The 27,274-nt window shown below is 42.6% G+C and overlaps 1 protein-coding gene across 4 annotated transcripts in view; it reads left to right on the forward strand.

The window, feature by feature from the left end:
* Positions 1 to 27,274, forward strand: part of znf407 (zinc finger protein 407) — a 177,504-nt gene that overhangs the window by 71,207 nt on the left and 79,023 nt on the right. For all 4 annotated transcript variants that reach the window (XM_058648234.1, XM_058648235.1, XM_058648232.1 and 1 more), the window contains exons 6-8: positions 13,941 to 14,107; positions 21,772 to 21,855; positions 23,137 to 23,257. In XM_058648234.1, the coding sequence (XP_058504217.1) occupies positions 13,941 to 14,107; positions 21,772 to 21,855; positions 23,137 to 23,257 (372 nt within the window). The remainder of the gene's footprint in view (positions 1 to 13,940; positions 14,108 to 21,771; positions 21,856 to 23,136; positions 23,258 to 27,274) is intronic.

Below are 27,274 nucleotides of genomic sequence, written 5' to 3' on the forward strand. Positions count from 1 at the left end.
CCAGCGGACATCGCCTCACTGTTTACCCTGTTCAATATTTCATGGAGAACGAACACTCGCAGAATGAGGGATCGCGTTAATATTGCTGTTAAAATTAAGCGATAATTAAAATTTGTTAGTTTAAAAGCCATCGCAGTCTATAAAAGTTTGATTACTGGAAAATTAGGTGCATTAAGTTTTTATGGGTTGGCCTGTGCTATCGCTTGGGAACAATTTTTATGCACTTGTCATGAGCATATGGTGCAGAATTCTGTGTGTGTGTGTGCGTGTGTGTGTGTGTGTGTGTGTGTGTGTGTGTGCGTGTGAGAGAGGGGTGCATGTTGGTTCTCTGAAAAGCTGACACACTTAAATGCTAAAATCTTCACCCTATGTGGTCATGCTCATCACTAGTTAAATCACAGGACAACCATTTTTTTGGGGGAGCCACAACTCTGACAAAATGCCAATTATAAATCTGGGTCTGTGTCTTTGGCCAGTGATGTCACATCAGCTCTACTGTTCAGGCTGTGCATTGTTGGTGGTCACTTTATCTTCTAGCTCCTTGTTGCCGGGTGCAGCAAGGTCCCATCGGCTCCTATTACTAATAGTAATGTTAGTTAGCCGCTGACAGCTTCTCTCAGAGTTGGAAACCGCTCATCATGTCACAGGAACTTGACCTTGAATTATGGAATAAATCTGCAGCAGTAGTTTGTCTCCCAACAGCATCTACCTCATCTCAGGAGTGCAGCTCCAACAGTCCCTCCAGCTTTTGAAGTTTTTCTTTCCCAAGAATGATGTCACCCACCACTGAAGCCCAAGTGACATTACTCAACCAGACAAGAACGGGGAATGTGCACAGTTCACCTTCATATTAATTCACATCCTGTGGCACAAAACCAGGCAGTTATACAGTGACACAATTGTGCGGCTAACTGTTGACAGTGGTTGGACATTATGCACAGTGGGACTGTGGAAAAACTGGGCTGTAGCCAGCCTGTTTTTCTTCTCTATTGAAACATCACACTGTCATGGCAGAAATGGATGTTGCCAGGCATCACTAATGAACCAATTAATCAATGAATTAGCTGAGCAGCGATTAAATTAATGCGAGCTGGACTGGCAAGCGGCAGTCGTGGATATATCCCAGGGAAGGTGATTAACACACACACAGAACAGGCTGCAATCAACAAGGCTGCTATTAAGCTGGACAACTTCCTGAACTTTTCTCTTTTCCGGCTAAATATAGCAACACTTAATTCATTTTATTTGTATTTGGACTGAAGAAATATTAACACATCATCCCGTGCAGCTGCACAGCGCTGTGGAGCTTCATTTTCAAGAGATTGCCATTTGTATTTTACTTACATTATCATATTTTTTTACATATCACTGTCAGTCTGTAAATGTCTTCGGTAAATGATAGTACCTTCCTCTAAAGTAGCCTTTTTGGGGACTGATGTTAAATCATCACAGCATGTATGTTTACTTAAATACATATATCTTTTTATTTCACAGATTAATATTGTAATAATATAATACTCGCGTACTCACCTTATTTAATATAAATGCAGTGGCAAAATACCCACTTATTTTAATTAGAATAACACATTCTAATTCTGAAACAATTTTTTTTTTTATTGAAATATGATTATTGTTTATTCATCAATAGGTAATATGTGAACGAAAAAAAAAAAGGATTTTTATAATTAATACTCAATCATAACTTTAAGTGGTAATTACTGGCCAAATATATGACTGAAAATAAACCAGTTCTTATTTTACTGGCGACCACCTCGTGTTCCTTGAAAGAAACCAGCTGGTAACCTCCACTCACTGATAGGATCCACTTCCTTCCATGGCTTATTACATTAATTGCACAGCAAAAAATGTGACCTGTAGCTTACATGTTTTTGTTTTTTTTGCATCCTCTGTGTTTTGATGTGCCCGTGTGTGTATGTGTGTGTGTGTGTGTGTGTTGTTTCTCGTGTAGGACAAAACACATGGGATCCGTGCCGTGGACAGTTTTGACAATGCAGACACAAGGCAGAAAGTGAGAAGGAATGCAGCTGTAATTTTAGCTGATATTTGCCCATCTGTCATCTCTTTATGAACAGTGCAGATGGTTCAACAGCACATCAATAAATCAAGGACACCAAACTGATTAATCAAAAATAATACATGTCCCTTAATGAACCCATGGGACCACATTTTATGAAATGGGGGGGGGCTGCGAAGTGCAGCGTCAGGTCTAACTGATTTCTGGGCCACTTTGTGTGGACATGTGTGTGTTTAGCGTTCCAACAATGCAGAACTCATTATACGCTGCTTGATGTGGGCCTTTGGTCCGGCATCCCTTAACATCCACAGTCTCCATGCAGCACCCCCACGCTCGGCAGGACGAGATGTTATAGCTCGGGCGGTGGTTGTTGGGTGTTGGAGGGGCTCCCTTGATTATGTGACATCCTCCGGAAGACTGCTGGAGTTGTTTCCTCCATTACTTGGGGGGTGGGGGGTGGTTTTCACTATTGAGACTGTCACTCTCAATTTGGGCTAATGGTAAGCATGCACAAGGCCTCCTGGATACGACCCCCCCCCCCCCCCCCCCCCCACCTGCTCCAGCCCCTCACACACTCCCATGCCACCCCAACCTCCCCTCCTACTGCTGCGGATCGCTGTGGTGACAGTTTGATTAGATCATCAATCGTGGCCGTTAACAGCGGTTTTCCTGAGCACCTGGACCGGCAGGTCACAGCTGGCTCTGAGCTACTGCTGTCCCCCTGACCCAGAGTTTTGTATGTGTGTGTGTGTGTGTGTGTGTGTGTGTGTGTGTGTGTGTGCGTCGGTCCATGCTGCGATTGCACACGGAACACAATTTCTTCCCCAGCAACTCTCACTGAATTTGTGGTCTTTCAAGTGCATGTATGTGCACGCGCGCATCACATAGTCCCATGTGTAAGTCCATATATGTGGAAAACGTGTGCTTGTGTCTTCACTTATTCATGTGTGTGTGTGCAGCGCACCATTTTATTTGAGCTTTTGTCAGAGTGTGTGTGTGATTTAGAAATGACCCCAGCACTGTGCAGCGCTTCATTTGAATGTCCACTGCTGTTACACTTCAGATGAGAAATGCATTTCTTCAGGGGGCCTTTAGACCCACCTTGTTATTTTCTAATATTCTTTTTTTTTTGTTGACCTGAGAGATCAGGGATCCAAGAAAGGCTTTAATTCTTTACACCAGTTGTGAGATTTGATATTCTATTGAACGTCAGGTGATGACAGGTGAACATTTAAAGTGTAACACATGCTGAGACACTGTTTGAGGAATGGAGACATACTGTAGATACTTTCTGTATCTGTGTGTTTCCCTTCCAGATACATGCACTTTCCAGAGTGTATAGTTCTCTGTGTGTGCAGATACACCGATATCAGTGTGTAGCAGTTATGGCTATTCATCTGTAACCCCACACGCACACTCACTTTACCATAGCTACAACACAACGCACCTCACAAACACACATACATAAATTCACCTGCTTCCCCGCGTTGTCTTCAGTAGCTGTATCAGGTTCCTCATCGTTCTGTTAAACCTGTTAAATTTATGGGCTAACAATAATGGGACAAAGTGTGTGTCTCGTTGCGATTCCTCAGGTATTCCATGATTAAATAAACGTCCCCAGTCTTTTCATAAAGCTTGTTTATGGCAGCGTGGCACCATATGCTACTGCTTCCACCCCACGCACCCATCTCTACTCTCCCTCTCTCACTCTCTCTCTCTCTCCCTCTCTCTGTTTAATTCCAACTCTTTCTCTTTGTGTCTCTCTTTGTGTCTCTCTGTTTCTCTCCGTGCCTCCACCAGATGCAGCCGAGCCATTATTCTGTGGCTGAGTCGTGGTGGAGAAGCTAAAGTTGTGAATTAACATGTAAAACCCATTACACTGTGATGATGAAATCCATCTGCACCATTCATTGGAGCTACTTAGTAAATTGTCTGCGCTGTAATGGCACAACAGTAACAATATGATTCTGTTTTATCAACTCTAGGGTCTGTTCACGTCTCCTCCTCTATGCTGATGCTCCGATGTGACTTATTTGTTGGATCGTTTTGATTTCTCAGCTTTCTACAGCGCTGGTCAGAGCAGAGTCGATGCAGTCATAAACTCCGTTTAAGTGCCACATATTTAATATTATTTAAAACTTTATTGATTCTTGTGGCAACACCCTGTAATAATTATACGTCTCCATAATACAGTTAATTTATAACATAAAATAAAAAACAAATATGCAAAACACTGTAAAGTGAGTGTTTTAAAAGCAAATGCAGTAAAATAAATGATATAATATGGACATAAAGTCATAATCAAAACGATTCTGTCATTTCAGAGGAGCCTGTGACAATTTTGACTACACAAACTCGAGTCAAACAAGATTTAGGACGAGTCATTGTTTCGCGCGAGTGTGTCTGTGTGTGCGCATGTGTGTGTGTGTGTGTGTGTGTGTCATGGCATTCAAAATAAAATCAGAGTCTCTACAAAGCAAAAATCAGAAAAGCAATTAACTTCTTCAGCCAGGACATGGCAGTAAACACACGATTGTTCTCTGTATTGTCTCGTCCGCCTCTTTCGTGGAAGAAGACCAGACGCACGAAGAAGACCGCCTTTGTACACTACGGACTTTTGTTGTGATTATTAATGGCCGTTTCACTTTAACCTCGCCACGCTAATATACCCGACAATGGTCCCAATCACCTGCGTGATGAGGACGACAGAGGCGCCCACCCCCCCACCCCCCGTCCAGCCAATGCTGTAGCAGCTTCCCCACTGTCCCCTCCCACCCAAAGACCAAGATTAATGAAACCTCTGCCGTTTTTAATTAGCATGGTTGCAGTCATCAATTACGTCTGCCCCACCCCAAATACAAATATTGTTATATTTGCAGGAAAAATTCTTGATTTATTTCATTGTGGTGGCCGAACGAGTGAGATGAATGGCCTCCCATCATGGTCATTTGCAGGAATGAGGAGGAGGAGAAGAGAAAGGAGAGTAGGGTGGCGTTGGTGGGGGGTTGGGGTGGCGGTGTCGCACATACAGCACAGTCGAGGATCTGGACAGGGCCAGGAAGGGGAAAGTCAGGTCTTCAGGGAAAGAGCAGTCTGGGTCTCGGCGTTTCCCTGCTCTGGGATCTGACTGCAACCATTCAAGAACTTAATTAGACTTTCCTTAAAACTTGGAGCTGCATGATAGCAGGCTTTTAAGCTGACAGGAGTTAGCAGGTCGACGTATGTCTTCGATGTCATCAGTGGTTCCTGTGTCACGAAATATTCGTACAACATTTGCATCAAATGACTCATTTGTGGTCTTTGCTTATGCAAACTGTCAAGTTTGTCAAGTTGGACCGTGGTATTTCTCTCCTCTGAACAATCCTTTAAAAAGCTCATATTACATTTTGCCAGTTGTTGTTTTTGGACAGTGTATGTGTCATTTAAAGACACTTTACTTGACTGTAAGTTTGATTTTTTTGTGATTTTTGATTGATCCTTTCTTGTTTGCATCACACTGATGTTTTTCTTTGTTAGCTGGATAAGTAAAATGATCTGTTTTTGATTGTTATTTGAATACACTGAATCAGTGTGTGCATAATTAAGGCTGATATTTTTGACAGACTGTTTTCAACAGTAGTGGCAGACAGGTGCAGGTTGCTGGCTCAATCTTTGCCATGGACAATACAAGCCTCCTCGTAGCTGATGGACTAAAGCAAGGGCACTTTGTCCATATAGACGGATGATGAGAGCAGAGAAGCATTAGCAAAATAATGTGCTACAACTTAATGTGTTTGACCTTGTGGCAAGAAATAAAGCATGCACCAGCTTCTTTTGTCTTTACCGCTTTTCTAACCCCGCAACCTTAACGTTTGGAGGTTTGTCTCCGAACATGTGCTTTTACAAACTCCAGGTTGTGTTAATCCTGCCTGGTCCGGCTTGTTCGGACGTGATGTAATAAACAAAGAGAAAGCACAAATGTATGAGAATGAAATGTAATGTTTTTTCTTGTTTCCCACACTTTTAAATTCTTCTTCTTTCTAATAGCTGACGTGTTCATAAGCTGCATAAGCTGCAGCTTCTTTCTGCAGTTTTTCCACATTTGCTAATATCGGACGAGGGTGTGCTGTAATAATAGTGTGCGTGTGTGCTGCTTTATGACTTGAAGATGTGCATGGCTCCTTCCTGTGGTCTGGGAGTTGGGGTGTTTATGCTGCGGTGAGCCACCAGCCCATTTCACTTGTGCTGGCCATATATATATATATACACACACACACACCACAGATTTTATACCCGTACTGCCACGGCCATCGCCTGCCCACTGACTCCAGAGAGAAGGGTGGGAAACATCTTGAATATTTTATGAAGCTTGGGAACCCCACCTCTGTCTTCCCCACCCTGTGAACCATCGTTGCTATATCCTGCAGTGCAAACACACACACACACACACACACACGAGCAGAAAACAGAAATAATGTTTTAAATGCAATCATTGTCAGGCCCAAACAATGTCATTTATCAAGGGAGCATTTGGGACTGTATAATAAGTTTCACATTATTAATACAATTTTTCATCCTCTGTCAAGCCTATCTGATTTATGGCACATGTGTGATCTAAGGTGATCATTGAATTACAATTCCAGTAATAGGAGAGAGAATAGACCCGGTCTTTTACTTCTGCCCACTGGAGCACAGACACACACACACACACGCACACACGCTCAGACCAGGATAAACAGCCTCTAGTTGTTGCAATTACACAAAACATACGACAAAAGTTACAACCACACGCTCTGTGTTATAACTTACACCAGTCATACCACGGAGCAAATTTGCAAAATATTTGCATGCTAAACCAAGATGCCAGCTTCCCAAATTCAGCGAAGGAGAAAAGAGAGGCTAGAAAAACAAACAAATGAACCCCGGCCCCTGTTAATCAGGTAAGGGACATAGCTCATTATTCTAAAATGATATCGGGACTCTGAGAGAGTAAATAGGAGAGTCCTGTTAGGGACCTAGTATTGGGATGGGGTCGCACGTTGTTACCGGGCAGAATGATTTACAACTAGGTGCTCTTTAATGTGCAAACTGTATCTTTTATTAAGTGGTTGTGGTTATGGTCACTGGTTCAGTCATTTTCCTTTGTGTCTAATCAAAAATCCATATCCAGACACCCCACCGTCCAGACCCCGTCCCCAGATGGGGGAGAAAAAAAATTGAACGGGTGTTTCCTTTCCACGGCCACCTCTACCAGTCTTGTCTCACATTTGGCAAACATTATCAGAGAAGTTTATGATGCCGATAATAAAATGCAACAAACACCAACGACAAATGAACATGTAAAATTTGTTTGAGGTAATTTGATAACAACGACAGGCTCCAATTAGAACATTTGATCTATTTGAACAAGTTGCACTATTAGAAATCTTGCTCTTTCCACACTTGATCAGATTAGGTTGTTGTTGAGGGCCTGCTGATCGGCGTCGTACATCATCCTGTTTGATTTGTTTCGAGTGAATTTGGGGAAGCTGCTAATTGGATTGTGGGAGTCTAGCCCCGGTTAAAGATGGTAAACAGTGGCGCAGACTTGTCCCCCAACTCTCAGCCCCACAGGCTTCTGAAACGCCAGCTCTCCTCAGGATTGCCACAATTTATGACACATTTTCTCTGTATTCTTAAAAGATAATTAGGTTTATCACCCATTTTTTTCCCTCTCAGCCCCCTTCATTCCCTTTTGTGTACCTGAGAGCTCACAATTGCAGCATGAAAACATAAATATTTCTGCAGCGCAGCAGTGCTGGCAGGTGAGCCTAATGAAATTCTAGGAGTGTAATTTGATTTACGAGGTGCTAATGCGGCCTGATATTAGAGAGAAAAAGCTCTGATATGGCTGCCTTGTGCTGTATTTAAGGCCTATCAGAAGCCTGATAAAGAGCATCCTGTCTTCCGCACAGAGGCTGAGTTATTGTTGCAGATATTCATTTTGATAGTAACTCTTACGGACGCAATTTAGTGCCGGCAATATATAAATATGGAGATAATAGTTAATTTTGGTGGCTGCTCAAATTGTGATGCTTTAAATTCTAGACTTACAAAAAAAAAAATCTTTGAGCTGTTAAGCATCTGGACACTTTTTAAAGTGCTGTTGAGAGGATGGGTGGGGGTGAGAAAAGGCCTTTGACCAAACCATGTCACACAAATCAGATTGCCAATACTTTTATAGCGGCTTCTAATTTGTGCTAGAAGGATTTGGGGGCTCTTGATTTTCGTTTTTTTTTTTCAGTTGAATCATTTTGATTAATTGTCTGATATCTGTAAAACCTATTGAGCTTTTAAATTAACCGAGTTTGAGAACAAGACATCACACTGGAGTGCGCACACACACAGAGAAATAGATCATTTCGGGGGAGTTTTGTTCAGAATCGTGTTGTTTCATTCTCTTGCAGAAAAGACTCCTTATAATTCAAGGCTGTGTGTCTCTGTGTGTGTGTGTGCGCGCATACACGCACTTCCCACATTCACATTTAGGTTTGTGTATTTCAAAGTGTGTTTGGGACTATTGAGCTATGGCTCATAATAAAAACAGGCAATAACAGGGCCACCACAGAGGGACATGGCCTTTGTGACTCCCTGCTCCCCCTTCGCTCCCCTCTCCCCTCCACGCCACCTCCGTTTCCTTGTGGCCTCTCCCCACCCCCTAAGTTATGGGCTGTATAACAGCACAACAATATTAAGATAACATTTCCTGATTGTTTGTCAGGCAGGAGGCTCCTTCACCCCGCTTTCATCACGTCCACCGTGTTCATTAAATTGACAATTTGTATTTGCCCTACAGCGGGATAAACAGGAGCTTATCTGATGGGCCCGGTCTTTTATTATTTATTTCATTATCTTTTTTTTTTCTCTCTCTCTCTCTCTCTCCCTCACCTCCTCCTCCTCCTCCTCCTCCTCCTCCTCCTCCTCCTCCTCCTCCTCCTTTCTCCCGGGATTGAAGGTAAACATAAATCAGCAGCAGCATCTCTGTTGTGTGCCATTGTTTATATTGCAGTCATATGCAGGAGCAGTCCTCTCTGAGGAGGTTCATCTACAATACTCTGCAGACACATGTGGCCTCTTCATGGAGGTTTTAGTTGTTGTTTTGTGTGACACGCTGGCTGCACACTCCTGCAGGTCTCAGTCTGATATAACTCAATAGATATTTCACTTTAAAAATGTCCTTCTGCTGGGATAATTCTTGGACTTAGACCCCGGAGAGATTCGGCTCATTTTTTTGTGCCGCAGAGTTTGTACTGTTTGCTGTTGTTGTATCTGTTGCAGCAGGCCAGAGCTTGTTGTCTTTGTTCATTTAAATGTTTAACAAGCACCACCCGGGAAGGTGATTTGAGTATCGCAGACTTCATTGACTACAATGCCGTCTAAAGCTTTTCTCCTAAGCACTGTGAGCGATGATGTTGCCCAGTACGATATCTTAGCCTTGGAACAAGCCTGTCGTCGGTTGACATTGTGCACGTAAACGAAAACTAAAGAAGCCAGCTGCCTTACTTAGGAAACAGTTGTCTCAGAAATTTAATCTTTTCCCCATTTTTTACCCAACACCCCCCTCTAATCAGGTTTCAATTGACTGCCATTGAAGGAAGAGCCTCTCCCTTAGACACGCACTGTATATAGGTCCGAACACAGTCAGACACCATTTAAGGCTTACTCAGTCTTCCTCCCAATATCTTGGAGAGCTCAGGGCCAAATGATTTAATCTTCATTCAGCTAATTTAGTCTGGATTTAAGCTGCCGGGTTGTCGAAGTGCAGAGTGATGGAGTCTGAAAACAGGATGAGAGGCAAAGGCAGAGTAGGGGAAAACGGAAGGAAGGAGGGAGGGGAAAAAGAGCATGAGAGAGATAAAGATAAAGCGATGGAGGGAGAAAGAGAGAGGGAGAAATGAGGGAGGAGGAGGGGGCTGAAGATGATGATCCATCCTGACCCTAGTGAATGCTGTCATGTTCTTCCCTCTAGGTAATCTCTCTCACTCACTCGCTATTTTGCATGTGAAAATGCTCTCCTGACAGTTGCATATCAGATAAATTTTCTCTCTTTCTCCCCCCCCCCCCCTTCTCTCCCTCGTTTTCCCTTCACCAAATAAACAACAGTCTTCACTTTGAAGATGTCTGTTTGTGTCAGTTTGGCTTGAGGCGAGAGTCGGCCTCTCTCCCTCTTTCTGTCTTTGTGTTGCAGTGTGAGAGCATTGGCAGATTACTTCCTCTCACACCGACTGGCCAAGACAACAAGGGGAAGCAGAGATGGAATTCTTAGCTGTCCAAATAGGCTAACACAATTAATTCAGTCAATTAAAAGCAGTCTGTGTGATGCTCTGCTGCATAAAACTGAAGATGCAGTCAGGGGTGAGCCGCGGTATCAGTTAGGTTTATGACAACATCAGTGAACATGAACAGTAAATTGCAGCTTTAGACGGAGTAAATTGTATATTTATTACATTTTATTGTGATTATGCAAAGGCATTGTCTCTCATTTTCAACCAAAACACATAATTACAGTTTACACTAAACACACACTCTGAAAGGTCCCCATCAGCAAGCACCACCTCACCACTTGGGGGTGATAGTGAGTGTGTGGTAATGAGTCAGGTCTTTCTTTCTTTCTTTCCTCTGGGGATTTTTCTATCACAATTAAGGCCAGTGTGGCCTGTGATTTTCTGACAGTCGCCCTATATGCCTGAACTGATGGCAGGATCACACCACAGTGTAGATATGGTAATGAGTGACAGTATAGACACAGTAGCGTGCAGCACTCTGAACATACAGGCAATCGGCTCACTTGGTTCTTCGAGTAAATCTGCACACGGTGTCAATCATGTCCCTTTCGCTTTGTGATCAGAAGAAAGGGGGGGCGGGAAAGGAAGGAGTAAAGTGAGAGAGGAGATGGAAAGATGCAGGTGGGGGGGGGGGGGGGGCTGAAAAGATGACGACTGTATGTAGAACTTCCTCTCAGGTTCTGATGTTTATTCATGGTGTGGCCTGTAGCTGATCAGAGTGTAACAGGCATGTGAAAATGGCAAAGAAGCAGTCATTGCGGGATTAATGTTCCCCTGTATTTTAGAAAAATGTATAAAAGTGACCACAGTCTCCCTATATTTGACTGCGGTCTGGCCTTTCCAGTGCGCCGTAAATGAACACCACGATGCTCAAACATTCTAACCAGAGTCCTGATTTTCAGTGTCACACCTGAAAATACATGAGCTCAGCGTGTGCACCGTGGGACCACAGCTCCCTGAAGTTTTATTAGCACCGTTTTTACCCAACACAGGTGTCCCAGGGGAAATAGACGAGGGAAATGAGTGATACATACAGCAAGTGTTGCAGTTAACGATTGTTTTCATCATTAATTCGAGTGGTGAGCGTGTTCTTGCTGAGCTGATCATCACTTTGTGTATGAATTACGTGGGGTTTCATAATCAGACACGGATTTTGAATTTAAACGTACGTGAGTTGTCATTATGCTTTTGCACCTGGGTACTTTATTGCTTTATACTTTATATTAATATATAGGACGTTCCTTAAGGAGTGTGGTACACATCTTTATATCTATACATTTCTCTTTGTAAGTCTGCCCAGTTACATACAGCCGTTATTCCTACACACATTTTGAACTTCCTAAAGTTGTGTGAAATCTTACATTTTTTTACTTTAATTTCTTGATTTATTTTGATTGATTTACATGCAGGTCTCGGCATCTAATGGAAACTCAAATTTAAATTGGCAGACTTCTCTGTCTCTCCATCTTTTCTCTCCTCCCTTCTTTTACAAACATGCATAAACAAGCACACTTCCTCAGACTCTGCTCTCTCTCTCGCTCTCTCTCTCTTCCTTCCCCCTGCCTCCTACCTTTGGTGTGTTTTGCATGGTGCCTGGCTGTTTAGAGGCACTATGCATATGTATGGGCGGGACGGTGGATCGTGACGGGATCTGACATGCGGGGACAAGATCAAAGCGCTCCATCTGATCCCATAAAAACAGACGCAAACCCTCCTCTCATCCTTACAAAACCCCCACTGATAGTCAACTCTGCCAGACCTGACTCCTCCATCTTCTCTGCTCTCCTCATGCCTTCCTTTTCTCTCTCATTTTTCCTCCATCCCAGCATGCCGCGTGCCCACGTCAAGGCCTGCCTGCCTGCCTGCCTGGCTTTGCGATTACGCCCCGTGATAAACAATGGCCTGTTTAGCTCATAAAGCAGGAGTGTTGTGCATAATGTTTACAATAAAAGATAGCATCTCTTCACTCATCTTATTTACCTCTCCCACGGTGGCACGTTCTATTAATACCACAGGGAGGAAGAAAGGGGAAGGAAATACAGATGCAGACTTACATCTGTTGGTCAAATAAATTCTCTGCCGTGTCACTTGATGAGAACGAGAGGAAAACAGAGACGTTTAAATATGCATTTGAGCTCAGAGCCAGGTGATAAACACCATTTCAAAGCTGCGCCGTCCCCCTTATCCTTCCTTCGTAAGTGAGCTTACAAATGTCCTCTCAACTAGTTGGGATGACATCCATATCACATTTAGATTTATCTTTATGCAACATATAGATTGATACACAAGCCAGGACATGTTTTTCCCTCCATCTCTCCCTCTCTCCACCTCCCCATCTTTAATTCCATCCTTTCTAGCTTTCCCTCCCTCCCCTCTCATTCTCTTTTGCACCCCGCCCCCCCCCCCCCCCCTCCTCCTTCCAGTAAGGAAGATGTATGAGTTTGAATTATTGATTCAGACACATGCTACATGCTGCTTGGAGTCATTATTTGTTCAGGTGAGTGTCATGCTGCTCGCTATGAAACAGATACCGCGGGGATTAAGCGACACAATCAGGACTTAAAGACAGCTGCCCTCCCTAAAATAACATGGCCCTCACCGCAAGACGAATGCTCCCCAAAACCCGACTTCATTTGTTTATGACTCGCACATTAGTCATTCTGTGCCTAAATTATAGTGCCGGGGTAAAGATTAATTCAAGCACAGGCTTTTCAATTGTTTTCACTTCGATGTGTCTCTCGCAGCCTAATAGCACAGCAGATGAATATAGGCGCAAACATCCTACACACAGATTTTAATAATAATAAAAAGAAAAACATAATTTTTGTGTTGTAGGCGTTGGCATGAAGAATGGACAGATGTCCAGGGGAAAGAAAGAATCGCACGCACGTTTACATTTTTGGTACCTTATAACAAAACAACATGACAAAGAATTGTTTTTGCCCATTACTGGACTGATGCTGACTATACTTATCTAAAGCCGAGTGAGCGCTAATATTGATATGATGTGAAAATAAAGGAGAAAGAAAATGTTTGTAAGGAAATAAAGCTCGGTTACAGGAACCGTACGAGGCGCGTGAGAGGTAGAATGTTGCGAACTGTTCATTTAGCCCTGGCTAAGTGGTCAGGGACACCGGACAGGTGAACTCCATTCTCCCCATTGGCCCTCCGGGGTGTGTGTGTGTGTATATATGTGTGTGTGTGTGGACTGTAACAGAATTTCTCTAGTCCTCTGGGCCCTGGTGCAAAGCAGAGAATAAATGGTGGAGGTGGCAGGCCAGGACAGAAAAATCAATGCCTGCTTATACAGACTTGACACACCAGCAGCCAGCTGCATGCTCTGTGTGTGTGTGTGTACGTGCACGTGTGTACATGCATGAGTGAGTGTGTGACTGGGGGTGCAGATGTACAGCACACAATCATATGGCCCTGTGCTCTGTGGGTGTGAGTGTGAGTACCCAGAAACCTCCATTTCCTTTCTCACAGGGTAGATTTCCGACCAGTTTATGTCAGCTTTGGGATCAGTAAATAACTCTGCTTTTTTTCCCTCCTCCTCCTCCTCCTCCTCCTCGTTCCTCTCTGCCTCTCCTCCTCTCCTGCAGGAAGTTTGAATGCGGGTTGTGTGAACGCTCCTTCAGTGAAAAATGGGCCCTAAACAACCACATGAAACTGCACAATGGGGAGAAACCGTATAAGTGTGGCTGGCCGTCCTGCCACTACGCCTTCCTCAACCTGTCGGCCATGAAGGACCACTACAGGACACACACTGGTGAGACACTGAGATCCTAGCAACTTCCACTATGAGCCATTACTGCTCTAAGACGACATCAACACACTGGCAGAAACCTCATAAGAGTGACATTCACCTTTTACAATCAGTGGGGTTTTTTTAATGAGTGGAGGACAAAGGGTACTTTATCAAGAAATGCGACGCTTGGGCAAGACAAAATGTACTTTTGCATTCCTCTATAGCTATAGAGTTTTTAACAAAATGAAGTTGATGAGTGAACTGTGAAAATCTCACATTAATTATGAGTCTTCACAGCTTTGTTTGGAATAAATAGACACACGTTTTTGGCTGATAGCAGCTATGACTTGTCCATCTGTACTGATTTTCAACATCCAGAGAAAGTCCAGAACTAGTTCTTGGCAGTTTTGCAGACACTCTTTTTAGACGAAGAAATCATTTTCCTGCCCAAAAAGACCATCGCTGTTATGTTAAATCAACCAAATGTAAAAAAGAAAGAAAAAAAGTGCAGACGCTGAGTTACAAAGGGGAGAAAGAAAAAGTTTGTTTGTTTTTGTTTTCCGCCATCCTCCGCATTTGCAGCCTTGCTCGGTGTGGTAATTGAGGTTGTGTGTATTCTCCAAACCCACCTGAGTGCATTTTCCCACATCCATCTGGTCACTACTGTGCTCATCAAATCTTCGTGTTTCTTCCCATATTGCACCTGTTCAGTGTGTGTGTCATCCGTCCATTAATCCAGTTTTGAAATGGCATCATTTGAATGATTTTTTTAAAGCAAGGTTATGTTTAAAGTAATGAACAGCGCAGAAGCTAATTTTAAGATGATATGTTTTAACAATGATATATATATATATAACACATTTTTTTTTCAGGAGAAACTGCTTCTACAGGTTTAAGTGTGACCTACCCACTTGAACAATAGCATGGAACCTGTGTTTGTGCCACGATTTCATGTTGATAAAAAGGTGTAATACACCAGGTTTATTCAGGACATGCTTGAGCACTTCATACACATGTTGTATTAGTTAAACTCATTGACAGTTTGCTAATTTATCATTCCATTCCAAATGCAAGTGATCACAGAATTTGACATAAAAACAAAAAAGCTGGTGGTGCCCCGAGACATTTGCACAGTACTGTAGTAAATATGTATTGTCTGTCTTATTATCTATTATCCTTCCTTTTTATTCCTCCAAGTACTGTAGAGTACACCGGTACTTTTCTGTACATGTTTTTCTCCTCTTTTTTTCTACCTTGTGAAAACTTTGGATAGACAGATGGTTCGGTGGGCGGTAGGTGGATACCGTCTTGAATAATAGCCCCTCGATAGGAGACCAAGTCAGCCTCTTTGAAAGTGTCTTTATGCTGCAGCCCAGCAGTTTCCCCTCGGCCTCAGTAATGTCCCACACACAGCTCCTTGATGCCCTTTTAAGTCAATGACAGAAGCAGCAGCAGCCAGTGGCCTGACAGTCTGACTGAGCGCTTGCAGGAGAGCCCTCCATCCGTCACGGGTGCCTGCTGTGTGTGTGTGCGTGTGTGCAAGTGGAAGACTTGCTGGATGTTATTTTAAATGTGTTTTAACAGTGATGTAACGTCAAGGCACCTTTGACATAATTAGACGTTTTATTTTCATTTGTTTCCAGCACTCATCATTCCCCATCAGGCGGCTGGCGTCATGCTGTCACCTAACTGTCACCTGGAGAGGTGTGAGAGTGTGTGTGTGTGTGTGTGTGTTTCTTTGTGAGTTTGTCTGCTGTAAATGACAGACTTGGAGAAAGTGAAAAGTGATTGAGATGGAAAAAAAAGAAAAGAAACAGATTTAATAAGAGAGCTTTAAAGATCAAGGGTGACCAAGTATGAATGTAGGAAATGGGAGAATTAAGATTGAACCTGAGCCAACCTCATTTTGATGAGCAACGGGACCTTACTTGATTAGCAGGACCCAAACAGCTAACACAATTTGCTGTGTTCAGACCTCCGACATGCCTTTTCTCCTCGTGCAGAGCTGCACTGTTGTGTGAGCGTTCGCTTTAACTACGTTATCATTTTAGTCATAATCCAGAAACCAACCTGACACACAGAAAGAGTAGCGGCGGGTGTGTCGTCTGTTTAAAGGTTAGTTCTCTCCTTCACAGGATAAAGATGCAATACTATAACAAAACCCAGAGCAGTTAGTATGAAAGGGGAGTTCATTACAATCATACACACATCTGCCATTTATTTGACATAAAGACAAGGATTTCTGCTATGATATATTCTTCTAATCCCTTAAAATAATAAAAATAACACAAATAAATTCAACTGCAGTTAATGTTATCTGGTCATTGATGAGACACCAGACTCAGCATAGTCTGAGACGATGGAAAAAAATCAGTCCGGAAAGAGTCCTTAACCTGTGCATGAGTACATAAACTGAACATGCATACATTATATACACACATTGGGAACAATACACCTACACACTAACTTTAAAGGGTATAGTGTGTAGAATTTAGGAGGATCCATCGACTGAAATTGAATACAATAGTTAAAATAGTGTTGCCATTCATTTATTATCCCCTGAAAATTAAGAACTGATTATATTTTTGTTACCTCAGAATGAGCATTTTGTATTCTACTCATCTATGGAGTCGTAATATGCAACTTCACCTCTAGATGCTACTAAATCTTACACCCTGGACATGAAGATGAAACAGTGTTTTCTTGATCCACAGAACGTGTGTTGTATTGTGAAGTGTCACCGGGCTGCACCTGTACCAGAGGCAGCCGTTCTTCCCTGGGATATTACCTTTCCCTTTGTCTCCAATCCAGTTATTGTTTTCAAGGCAGTTCTCGGAGTTTGATACAGTTGTGGGTGGTGAATATGCCCCGTTGTCATTGTAAATTATGTGTGAGCCATGTATGAGAATTGACGTCTCTAATGGACAAAATCACTTGTGTACATCTGCTCCCACAAACACGTTCTGGCAAAAACCAATTGCTGAGACCAAGTAGTCTCAACAGGAACTGTCCAGTTTCATCATCCTGTGGTTGGAGTCACTGACTGTGACACGCACATGGATCTCTCTTCTCCCCCAGAAAAGCAAAGCAAAACAAAAAAAAAGGAAAAAGTTACCACCTTTGCTCTCTGTTTCCTGCCTCTAACGGGATTCATTGTTCCTCTATGATTTGTGTGTTTTTTATGTTAATCGCCCCCTCCTCACACACCAGTCATGTCTGAGGGGGAGAGTGAGGAGGGCGGGAATGGGTGGTCGGGGTGGGGGACGATTCAGTGGTCGTCAGCCGCCAGGGTCATTTGTAACGGCTGATGAATGAGCGACTCAAATAAATAAATAGGTGCGCCGCATCTGACCCACCCAGCATTTCCCAGGCTCTCGGTTGTTGTGGGGAGGTGGTAGAGGAGGAAGGAAGGGTGGTGTTGGCGGGGGGGGAACGATTGAGCACAGCGACAGGGCCACAATTGATTTCCTCATTGCCTCAGTTTGTCGCTTAATCTGGCGATATGCTGATAAATCTTCGCACTTTGTCAATTAATTTCCCTGAAAAATGAGACCCAAAATGGCGAGCACATCAATACAGCAGCGGATTCTGTGTCAAAAATTAAGCGGTAAAATTAATTGCCCTCCCATCCGCTCCTGCTAAAACATAACTAATGAGGGAGGCAATTATAGCTGCATGCAGACTCCTCCGGGGTTATTTAAAACACACACACACACACACACATTTATACATACAGTATATATTCACACACTTGCAAAGAGAGGTTGTATATTTTGACTTCAAAGTTCTTTTATTGTCTGGCAATGAGGCATCTTTAATTGCAGTAAGGGTGCAGGGTTGAGGTGTATCATGGGAACAAAGGTAGAGGAGCCGTTAGCCAATATTCAAATAGTGGAAAACTTGGAAAAGAGCTCTGACACTTTAGCAAGAAATGTGGATTTGTGGCATTTTTCACGTTCAGAGCCCGACTTTTGGTTTGCTCTTCTTTTAGGTGGAGCCTTTTTTTGTGTGTGTGTGTGTTTCTTTGCAGCGTTGTGGGTCTGGCCTTGACCTCTGCAGGGAAACAGCTGAGGGTTAATGTTGAGTTTAATGTCGAGGGCCGAAGGTTGCATTTAAGGTGAAAAAGCTGAGGCTGTAGAGGATAACGATGTGGTTGTAGGGATACAATTACGTTAGGAGAGTGTAAAGGTCCAGTGTGTTAAAATGTAGTTTAGTTAGGAGTTCTTCATTAACCCCACTATGAGCCTTTTATATTTTATATCTGTAGCTTTGTCAGCTCTACAGAGGCTGCCATTTTGGACGTTTTCACAATAGCCCACAATGGATAAACTAAATATCTAACTGAGGGCTACATACACACTTGGAATGGATGGGTGAGGTGAGGGATCATAAATAACGCTGAATCTTACACACTGTACCTTAAAGTGTTATTCATGTACAGATAGAAGGTAGAGGATAGCGTGGATCAAGGATGAATTAAAGCTTATGTTGCGAGTGCGCGGAGCCGTTTATCTACTAAGTATAAACTGGCCTCCAGCCAGTCAGACCGTCTGGTGTTGACAGCAGCATGTCACTCTTGTCCTACCCCACCTCGCCGTCCCCACCTAGGTCCTCAGAGGACCCGCCGCCACAGAACAGCAGATGAAAAGCACACATGTAATTTATCGCCAACGTTTCCTCCTTAAGAATAATTGTGGCGACCGCAGCTGGGAGAAGGGATCGATGGCTATGGATTTTTCTGTGGTGGGGTCTTGTAGCTTTGGGTGTAATGAGAGAGGGAAGGGAGGGAACAGAGATGGGGAGGATGACCGGTTGTTTTTCTGATGAGGAAAAAAGGTCTGACCAGATGCTTAGTAACTCATAGAGTTTAGAGAAACAGGGATAAATTCCGACTAAATCTGGTTCTCTTGTAACAAGAAATCTAACTGGATACTTAACATAATACATTTTTATTTGTTTTCTTTTTGTCACCTTTGACACTGATTTATAATGAGCTGGGCTCCTTTTACTGAGGAAATGTGATGCCAGATGTGGGTTTCAGGCTTTTAAACTAAAACAACATCAATTTTAATGTGGCTTATTGAGTAAAAAGTGATATTTAATACTATTAAGAAATACTTAAACAGGTTTTAGGGGCTTAGAAACATCCATTATATCTGCATCTTTTTGTCTCCATTAATTGCCCATTGCTGCAGAGTTTCTGCTTTTCACAGTTCACTTGTGATGGCTCCTTTTTTTTTCTGTTCTGCTGATGAAACTTGCACTTCCCATTTTTATTTTCATTTAATTTACACTAAATGAAGAACTGTATCTAAACACAGGGCTGCATTTAGATACAGAACAGTTGCAAATATGAAACGTTTTGCTTTCTGTGGCACATTTTCAGGTTTGGTGACAGATTGTGTGAACATCAGACACTGTGTATTTAGAACAGCAAATTTAAAGCGGGGATTTCATGCAGCTTTATAAAGATGCAAAACAGATTTTTAATTTTATGCAAACATTGTTTCTTTAAAGGCCATCCACTCTGGGACTGGAAAAGGAACCTGTATGAACTGGCAAATGTACCTTTTTAAGGCTGTTTTTCTTTCTTCTAAGTGGCACTGCATTAAAACTCTTCTCACAGTCGAGTGACTTTAAGTGGGTATAACAGAGGAAACTTGAGGCTGTTTTGTCTCTGCGGACTCAGTGAAAGCTGCTATCTGTGCAGAAGAGGAGCAGAGTACCGCTGAGGCCCAGCTGGAAGAGTCACCCAAATGTGTTATCGGTGTGTGGCTGAGAGCTGGAGTTCAACAACATCAGCATTTAGATGAATACTTAAGCGACAGAGAACTCGGGATGCACAGAATGCACATACAGTCCATGTACAGACTGTGTGACACCCGCAGTGTTTCCATCTATGTGCCGCTACACCACATGGGCATCTAGCGCACCGCATGTAGTGTGCTCTGTGTATGCGGCGATATCGGCGTCCTTTTGTACGCTTGCAGATTTGCATGTGCATCAGTGTCCGTTTGGAAAAATGCGCGCGTGTCACCCTGAGTGAGTCTCAGCACAAATGTTGCAGTGTATGCATGTATGCACTGGCAGAAAGAGAGAGGGAGAAATTTAGAAGAGAGAGAATGAGAGAGAGAATGAGAGGGAGGCCATCATGCTGTTAATGACAGAGCCAGATGCAGGGAAGAGGGAAGGAGTGTAAAAAAGCTCTCCACGCTCCCCATCTGGAAGGCATCGCCCCTAAATGAAGTTGTACAAAACCATCCCATTGATAATAAAGCTAATTTTTATGGCTCTGACAAGTATGTAATTATGTTCAGCGGTGCTTTTCAGATTTTATCACAGTCAATAAACCACACTGGCAATTTCCCGTCCCCCATTTGACATATTTACACGGATCCATCTGATTGGAGGAATTAGTTAGCTGTGAGAGTGCTGATGGATATACACTAGTGATCTGTGACTTCTGCTTGGCTCATCTGTTAGCCAACTCGAGCCACTGCTCATCTGTTCAGCTCGTCTTTTCTATCCTTGGTCTCTGTCTCTCTCTCTCTCTCTCTCCTGCTTCACACATTCCTTGTTAAGTCACTAATCCAACATTTCCTTCATCTTTGTTTTTTACTTGAGCGCTCACATTTTTCTCGCTGGCGTCTCAGCATTAGAAAAAGTGTTTTTCTTATTCCTTCTTCCACCAGACTGAAAGGATTCATAAATCCCCTTTAATAACTTTTTACTTTGGCCATGATATTTGAGGTTGTAATTTTGCTCTTTAATTATATTTGTTTTTGATTAATGTTGATGCAACTCTGAAATTAAAAAACAGTGTTACACGGATACGTTATGTCGCGCTTTATATGTCGAGGCGGATGAAAGGAAAAGAGCAAAAGTCAGGGAATTGAGTAGCTTCCTCCACTTATGTCATTTTATTGTATTATAGTGACATAAGTTGTGTCAAAATAAGGGCGCTCCAGTCGCTTAGTAACACGTGTTGATACAGAACACAATAAATACATAGTAAAATAACACAAATATGTTATTAACTTTAGTTTAGTCCTCCAGTTTTAAGCCCTTTTACTGTTAAACTATTTACAAACAGTCTAGGTATTTACAACTGTGGCTTGTTTCTTCCAGTTAAATCTAATCAAATTTAACTTGTGTATTCTGCATCACAAAGGGCTTAACATGGTGTGACATACTCTGTCATTATAAATAAAAGATTATTATTATAATAATAATACACTCACCAAAGTGAAAAGTGAGTTTCAGCAACAGACAAACAGGTTTTTAAGTTGTTTTTAAGCTGATACCAGATTTACAAAAAATACAACAAACTGTTTTGTTAAAAATTGGAATAATAATACTAGTAATAATAAGATTAATAAGGTTTTTTTGGGGTCAATTCGCGCACATTTTTAAGGATTTTATCAGCATGGATGTGATTTTTCTTTTGACTGAATCAGTGATTACATATTTTGTTACGTGACAATGTGCACCATGCAAAAAAAATCTGATGTGCTAACATTAAAATACATTCTTTTATGATCGTCCCCTGTGGGTTTAATCGAACTCTGCTGCAAATCCCGTTTAAAAACTCTTACTTCTCATATTTCTCACACTCTCTCTCTCTCTCCAGCTCAGATAGCACTAAGGTTCTCTCCTCCTTATCGTCTCTCTGTGTGTGTCTGCAGGTGAAAAGTCCTACCTGTGCGACCTGTGCGGTTTCGCAGGAGGCACGAGACACGCCCTCACCAAACACAGACGTCAACACACAGGTGAGCAACGACGCACACACACACACACACACACTCCCTGACCTCACATCGTACTGAATTCCAATCACATGAACACACTGATGCATATATTGGCCTCCATAATTCGGTGAGTGACACTTGAAAATGTGAACAGCCATATTTATTTCCACTCAGTTTTTAGCAACAGTTTGCTATCTTTTACTCATACACATACACACACACACACACACACACACACACATCAGTGTGACGTGGTGCTGTCAGTGATAGGCATGTGTACCAGAATGGCTGACTGAATCTGAGATTTTTAATTTCAGTTATCATTTCACCATGTCATTCTGTCGCTTAGGGAAATTGCATTTTTCAGATAGAGTGTCAATAACAAGTGGAGTTTTTTTTTTTTTAGAAATTGGGATAGTGAAACAAATGCTGTTCTTAACCGTTGTCTGGCAGGCGCCCAAGGATCAAGAATCCTGTTATAAATATTCATCTAGCTTTCCATAGTTCATTTTGTTTGCTCCTCAGTTTCTCTGCTATTCCAACACAGGAAATCCTCTCATTTCTGTCCTCCTCTCCTGTGTTGACATGTGTCAATTCCGCTGATTTAGCTCCATATTCATATCTGGCGTCACGCAGCTGCGTGTGAAAGGACCACTCTGTCTGTCACTGCGAGATTGTCGGAAATTTATCTGACACAGGAGAGGCCACTGCACTGCCAGTGTTTTTGTGTGGCTCGAGACAACAGTGTACGTCCGTGTAGCAGATTTTCTCTGTTATATGTGGTGTCACAGTTATGTCAAAGGTCGCGGGTGCGGTAAAACGTGCTCACGAGCAAATAATATCACTGCATGCGCACATCAAACATATGCTCCAATACGTGTTCTCGTCTGTGTAATTGTTTATTTCATTTTATTGCAAATTCTGTGCTTCCGTTCTAACATTCCTCTCCGCTCCAGACATCTTGTAGTGATAGCTGTCAATCAGATACAAGAAGTTCCTTGTGGGTGTGATCACATTGAAAGTGACCAATCATAAGAGGGTTGGTGCCCTCCTTGGGCTCCACCCCCAAACTGAATATGCGCGTGAGCATCGTTATTGCACGGCCGTGCGTTAATATCTGCGCGTGTGCAGTGATATTTGTGTATATGTGACTTTTAATGAGTTTGGTTGGCTGTGTTACATCCAAAAGGTGTTTTAATGAACCACATTAAAACAGTTTTGAAGTAATGGAGCAAACTTTTCACTCATCTCAGTGTCATCGCTATCCGTCTCTTATCATTTTAACCTCTCTTCACTCCACAGGAGAAAAGCCCTTCAAGTGCCAACTCTGCAACTTTGCCTCCACCACGCAGTCCCACCTATCACGGCACAAACGTGTCCACACTGGGGAGAAACCATACCGCTGTCCCTGGTGCGACTACAGGTACTGGCTCATTGACGGGCGCCCGTGGATGGTGGCGCTGATGGCTGCTATCATGGCACTGATGATCAAGGGTGTGATTGGGGGAACTGGGCAAGAGTGTGTGCATGTTGCATGTGTGTCTGCGTGTCTGATGGTGAGGGAGCAGGTGGCATGGTAGCGTAGTCTATAAAGGTGGAGGTGGGGGGGGGGTTTGTTAATGCTGGATGCTCTCTCTATCTCTCTGTATGTGTGTGTGTGTGTGTGTGTGTGTGTGGGAGAGAGACAAAGAGAGAGAAGGATGAGTGGGAGAGGTGGAGGGTGGACAGGTCTAATCTCCACAGCATGGCTCCATCTCATCACTCTGCCATCATCAACAGGCCCAGCCAGATCCCCCCGAACGCACATATACACACATGCACATGCGCACACACACACACACACACAATGTCACCGTTACTGGCAGGTCCCTGTCATTAAAACACCATCATACCACATCAGTAATTACACAGGAAATTGTCGGTGAAATTGAAAAAGTTTTGGCTGGCGTTGCACATCTCCATCCCTCTCCCTCTCTCTCCCTCTCTCCCTCTCTCCCTCTCTCCCTCACTCTCTCGCTCTCTCTTAACCTGTTCTTCATCGTCAGGTTGTGGCAGAAGAGTGTGAAAGAGAATGATCTCAGACCCATCATTGGTTTTAGATGTAGTCTTCATTCGTTCCCCCTCCTCCTCTATGACAAAGTCATTTCGGCAGCTTGCTACAACTGCTCCGCTGCAATGGAGCGCTTTACTCATTTCATCAGTCTTTTGTATGCAGTCCATCTTTGAAAAACACACACACATAATAATTGCAGTCGGCTAATTTTGCCGTCACAGGATTATCTCACTCTCATGGTTCTAATGAAGTCAGGGTGTACTGTGCAAAAGCTTTGTTGTCTTTATGTCTGTCAGTTTGACTCATCATCGCCGTTCTTATTGGAATGATGTCACTGAAAGTTGGTCTAACATATATATATTAGCAAGCTGTCAATGAGTTCAACTCATCCAGTGTGTACATAATGCTCAGGTATGTCTTGAATAAACATGATATAATGGCATAATATACTTTTTCCACAGCTGATATTGTTTGAAATAGTAGAGCAAACACAGGTTTTTACTGTTTTAAGGTCTTTAAGCTGTTTAAATATTTGTTATTTTGTTGTTTTGGCCGAAGACTTTTGCACAGTTGTGTATTTCTTAACTCCATTTAAGATGCATAAAAGATTATTTTAGTGTTTTTGTGCCAAAGTAGTTCTGTATTATGTTCTGTGTGGCAGTTGGATGCAGACAGGACAGGACAGGCCTGATGTTTCCTCTGGTGTCACTATAATGCTGATATTGTTGGCTCTCTAGTGACATTGCTCAACAACTATTGGATGAAGCTTCACTCTAATTTTCTACATAATTAATAAAAAGTATTATTGTGAAATTGGGTAGACGTCCACATCTCCCACATCACGACTTTCCATCGAACACCTAATAAATCACATTACATTGACATTTTAAAAAGGTTAAAATATTTTGGTTTATAACCAAGTAATACCAAAATCAAAGGCAGTCTGTTCTTGTACTAGCTGAGATGCTGAGATCACATTTTTTGATTAACACATCACACACACGGTGCTTAAGTACATCTTCGGAAAGTGTCCATTCTTACAATGACTGAAAATATGTACCACTATAATATAACTCAAGATTGCGGGCCGATTAAGTCGTAATGTCTCATATCTAAAAGCTTTAAATGTAGAAATGTATCTTACAATATTAACCATGCTCCTCTTGTTCTTCTCTAACTTAAGGACCATTTTTGGTCCTTTATCAAACCTTTGCACCTTTACCAACACCCCTTATTAGAAAGATACTGTACATTAAACAAGCCAAATGTTCATGGCCTCTTTGTTTCGGCATTGATACTTAATGATCATCACAGATAGTGGCAAATGGAACAGTAAATTAGAAGCCCAATTAACATTTTGGAGGCCAGAGGGGTTCTGAAGGGTCCAGAGGGGAGGAGAGGAGAGAGAGGGAGAGGGAAAGGGAGGAGGTTGGCTGGAGCAGGAGGGAGGTTGGGGAAATGCCCCGCTGGCTTACTAATGTGAGGAATTGAATATGGGGGCCTCAGATCGCCTTGAGGGGGCCCCGCCTTGGCCCCCATGTTTTTATACTTTGAATACATGTTTAAAACCCTGACGTCTCTGGTGGTTTGATGACAATAAGGAGCGACTATGAAATAAATATGATGCGTCTGTGAACGCACGTCTGAGCGATCAACAGTTCTTGCTTATAGGAAATGTTTGTGTCCGTTTTTTTTTTTTAGAGAATACAGTTTGTTATTTAAAAAAAATATCTGTAGTAAATGTTATGAATGACATTGTCGGCACCCACTTCATATAATGCTATCACCGTCGTGGCTGCACGCTCCTCAGATGCATGTAAATGAGTCGGGAGTGAATGATCCATCAAATGCCACTCATCTCCTATTCAGACAGAGATAGATAATAGAGGGGGATAATTATAGCTGGGAATGGTGGTAGGAATATTCTAATGATATTGCGCAGGGCGTCCTGGGCTGTCAATTAATGGTGTCTGTTTGACTAGTCTTGGCTTTTTTTTTATGCACGATGCAAAAAAACTTCCTCACTTCGGCGTGTAAGGAGTCATTCGCATTGTTCGCAATGAGCAGTTTCTTTGTTCCTCTTTCTCTGCCTTAAAGTCACAGTGGCATCTTAAACAGTCTAATTGATATGTAACCTCTGACTCCTGCCATTTTACGCTCCTCCTGGGGGCGATTATTGTTTATTGAGTGCTGCTGCATTCATGTTTCTGTCTACCTGTTAAAAAATACTGTTGCAGTGGCAGGTAATGGCGGCTTTGAGGATGACATCCTTACTGTCAGTGCCGGTGAGGTGTGTGACCTTGTAAAGTGAAGGGAGAGTTGTAGGAGGAGGAGGCGGAGGCGTTAATGATGATAACTTGGCCTCCTTGGCAGAGTAAGATCCAAATAGCACCGATGATCCAAAAACACCCCCCCCCCTCCTCTCCCCGCAACTCTCAACACACACACACACACACACACAAAGAAACACATTTGAATCTCCTCTAACAAAGCGCCTCTCAATTACACCTCTCCCATTACCATACACTCGTTGAGAGGATAAATATGGAAATGGCTGAAGTAAAGGGGTGAGAGGGAGAGAGAGAAAAGGGGAGAGAAGGGGTGATATATCCATTGAGCACCAATATGGCTGAATCCCATGGTGAGTGCATGGATGGGGGAGGAAGTTGAAACAGTGTTAGACTAATTAATACAGTGTATAGTAGGAGGACTGGTGTGGGCTTTCACTAACTGTGACACCTGCTGACTCCTAAACGCACGTTGTGTTGTTTTAATATGACAATTACGCCATTACCATATCTGAGAGATAGCGTGGCCCCCCTAGGAATCCACCCGCGCTCTCTTTACAACCTTTTAGCTCCGCTTCAAGTTTTTATCTTTTTATGCCGCCGCTTTCGAATAAAAAATCAGTTCACTTTTAGTAATAAATGCATTTTTTTAGCAGCATAATTTGCGTTAATTTATGAGCTTGTGACAGCTGAAATTTTTAAGTCTTTCTTCTTGTCATTATGCAGAAGAACAGTCAACAGATGTGGCCGTGATGCATTTGTGAACCTGTTCTTATTTTGCGAGAGATTGCGGATAACAACAAATTGGTGGATAAGTAAGTAAAAGTTTGTGGAAATGTTAAAGTTTAATTCCATGTTTATCCTTCTACGCCCAGCCTTTGTGTACTACTTGAATCCACTATAAAACTATAGTTTTAAAATTAGGCCTTAGATGTGCTACAGAGTCTTAATTTCCTATTTTAAATGCTTGATATTAATTTCGGTGCTCTTGCGAAGCATGTTACTTTGTTATTTTGGGAGTTTGCACTGTGGTTGATTCTCTTTTAATTGCCTCTACACCCTCTGTGGCTCTCGGTACAAATAAACACACACACACACA

This window comes from Solea solea, chromosome 13 (genome assembly GCF_958295425.1).
Source record: "Solea solea chromosome 13, fSolSol10.1, whole genome shotgun sequence".
In the NCBI taxonomy this organism is placed as follows: Eukaryota; Metazoa; Chordata; class Actinopteri; order Pleuronectiformes; family Soleidae; genus Solea; species Solea solea.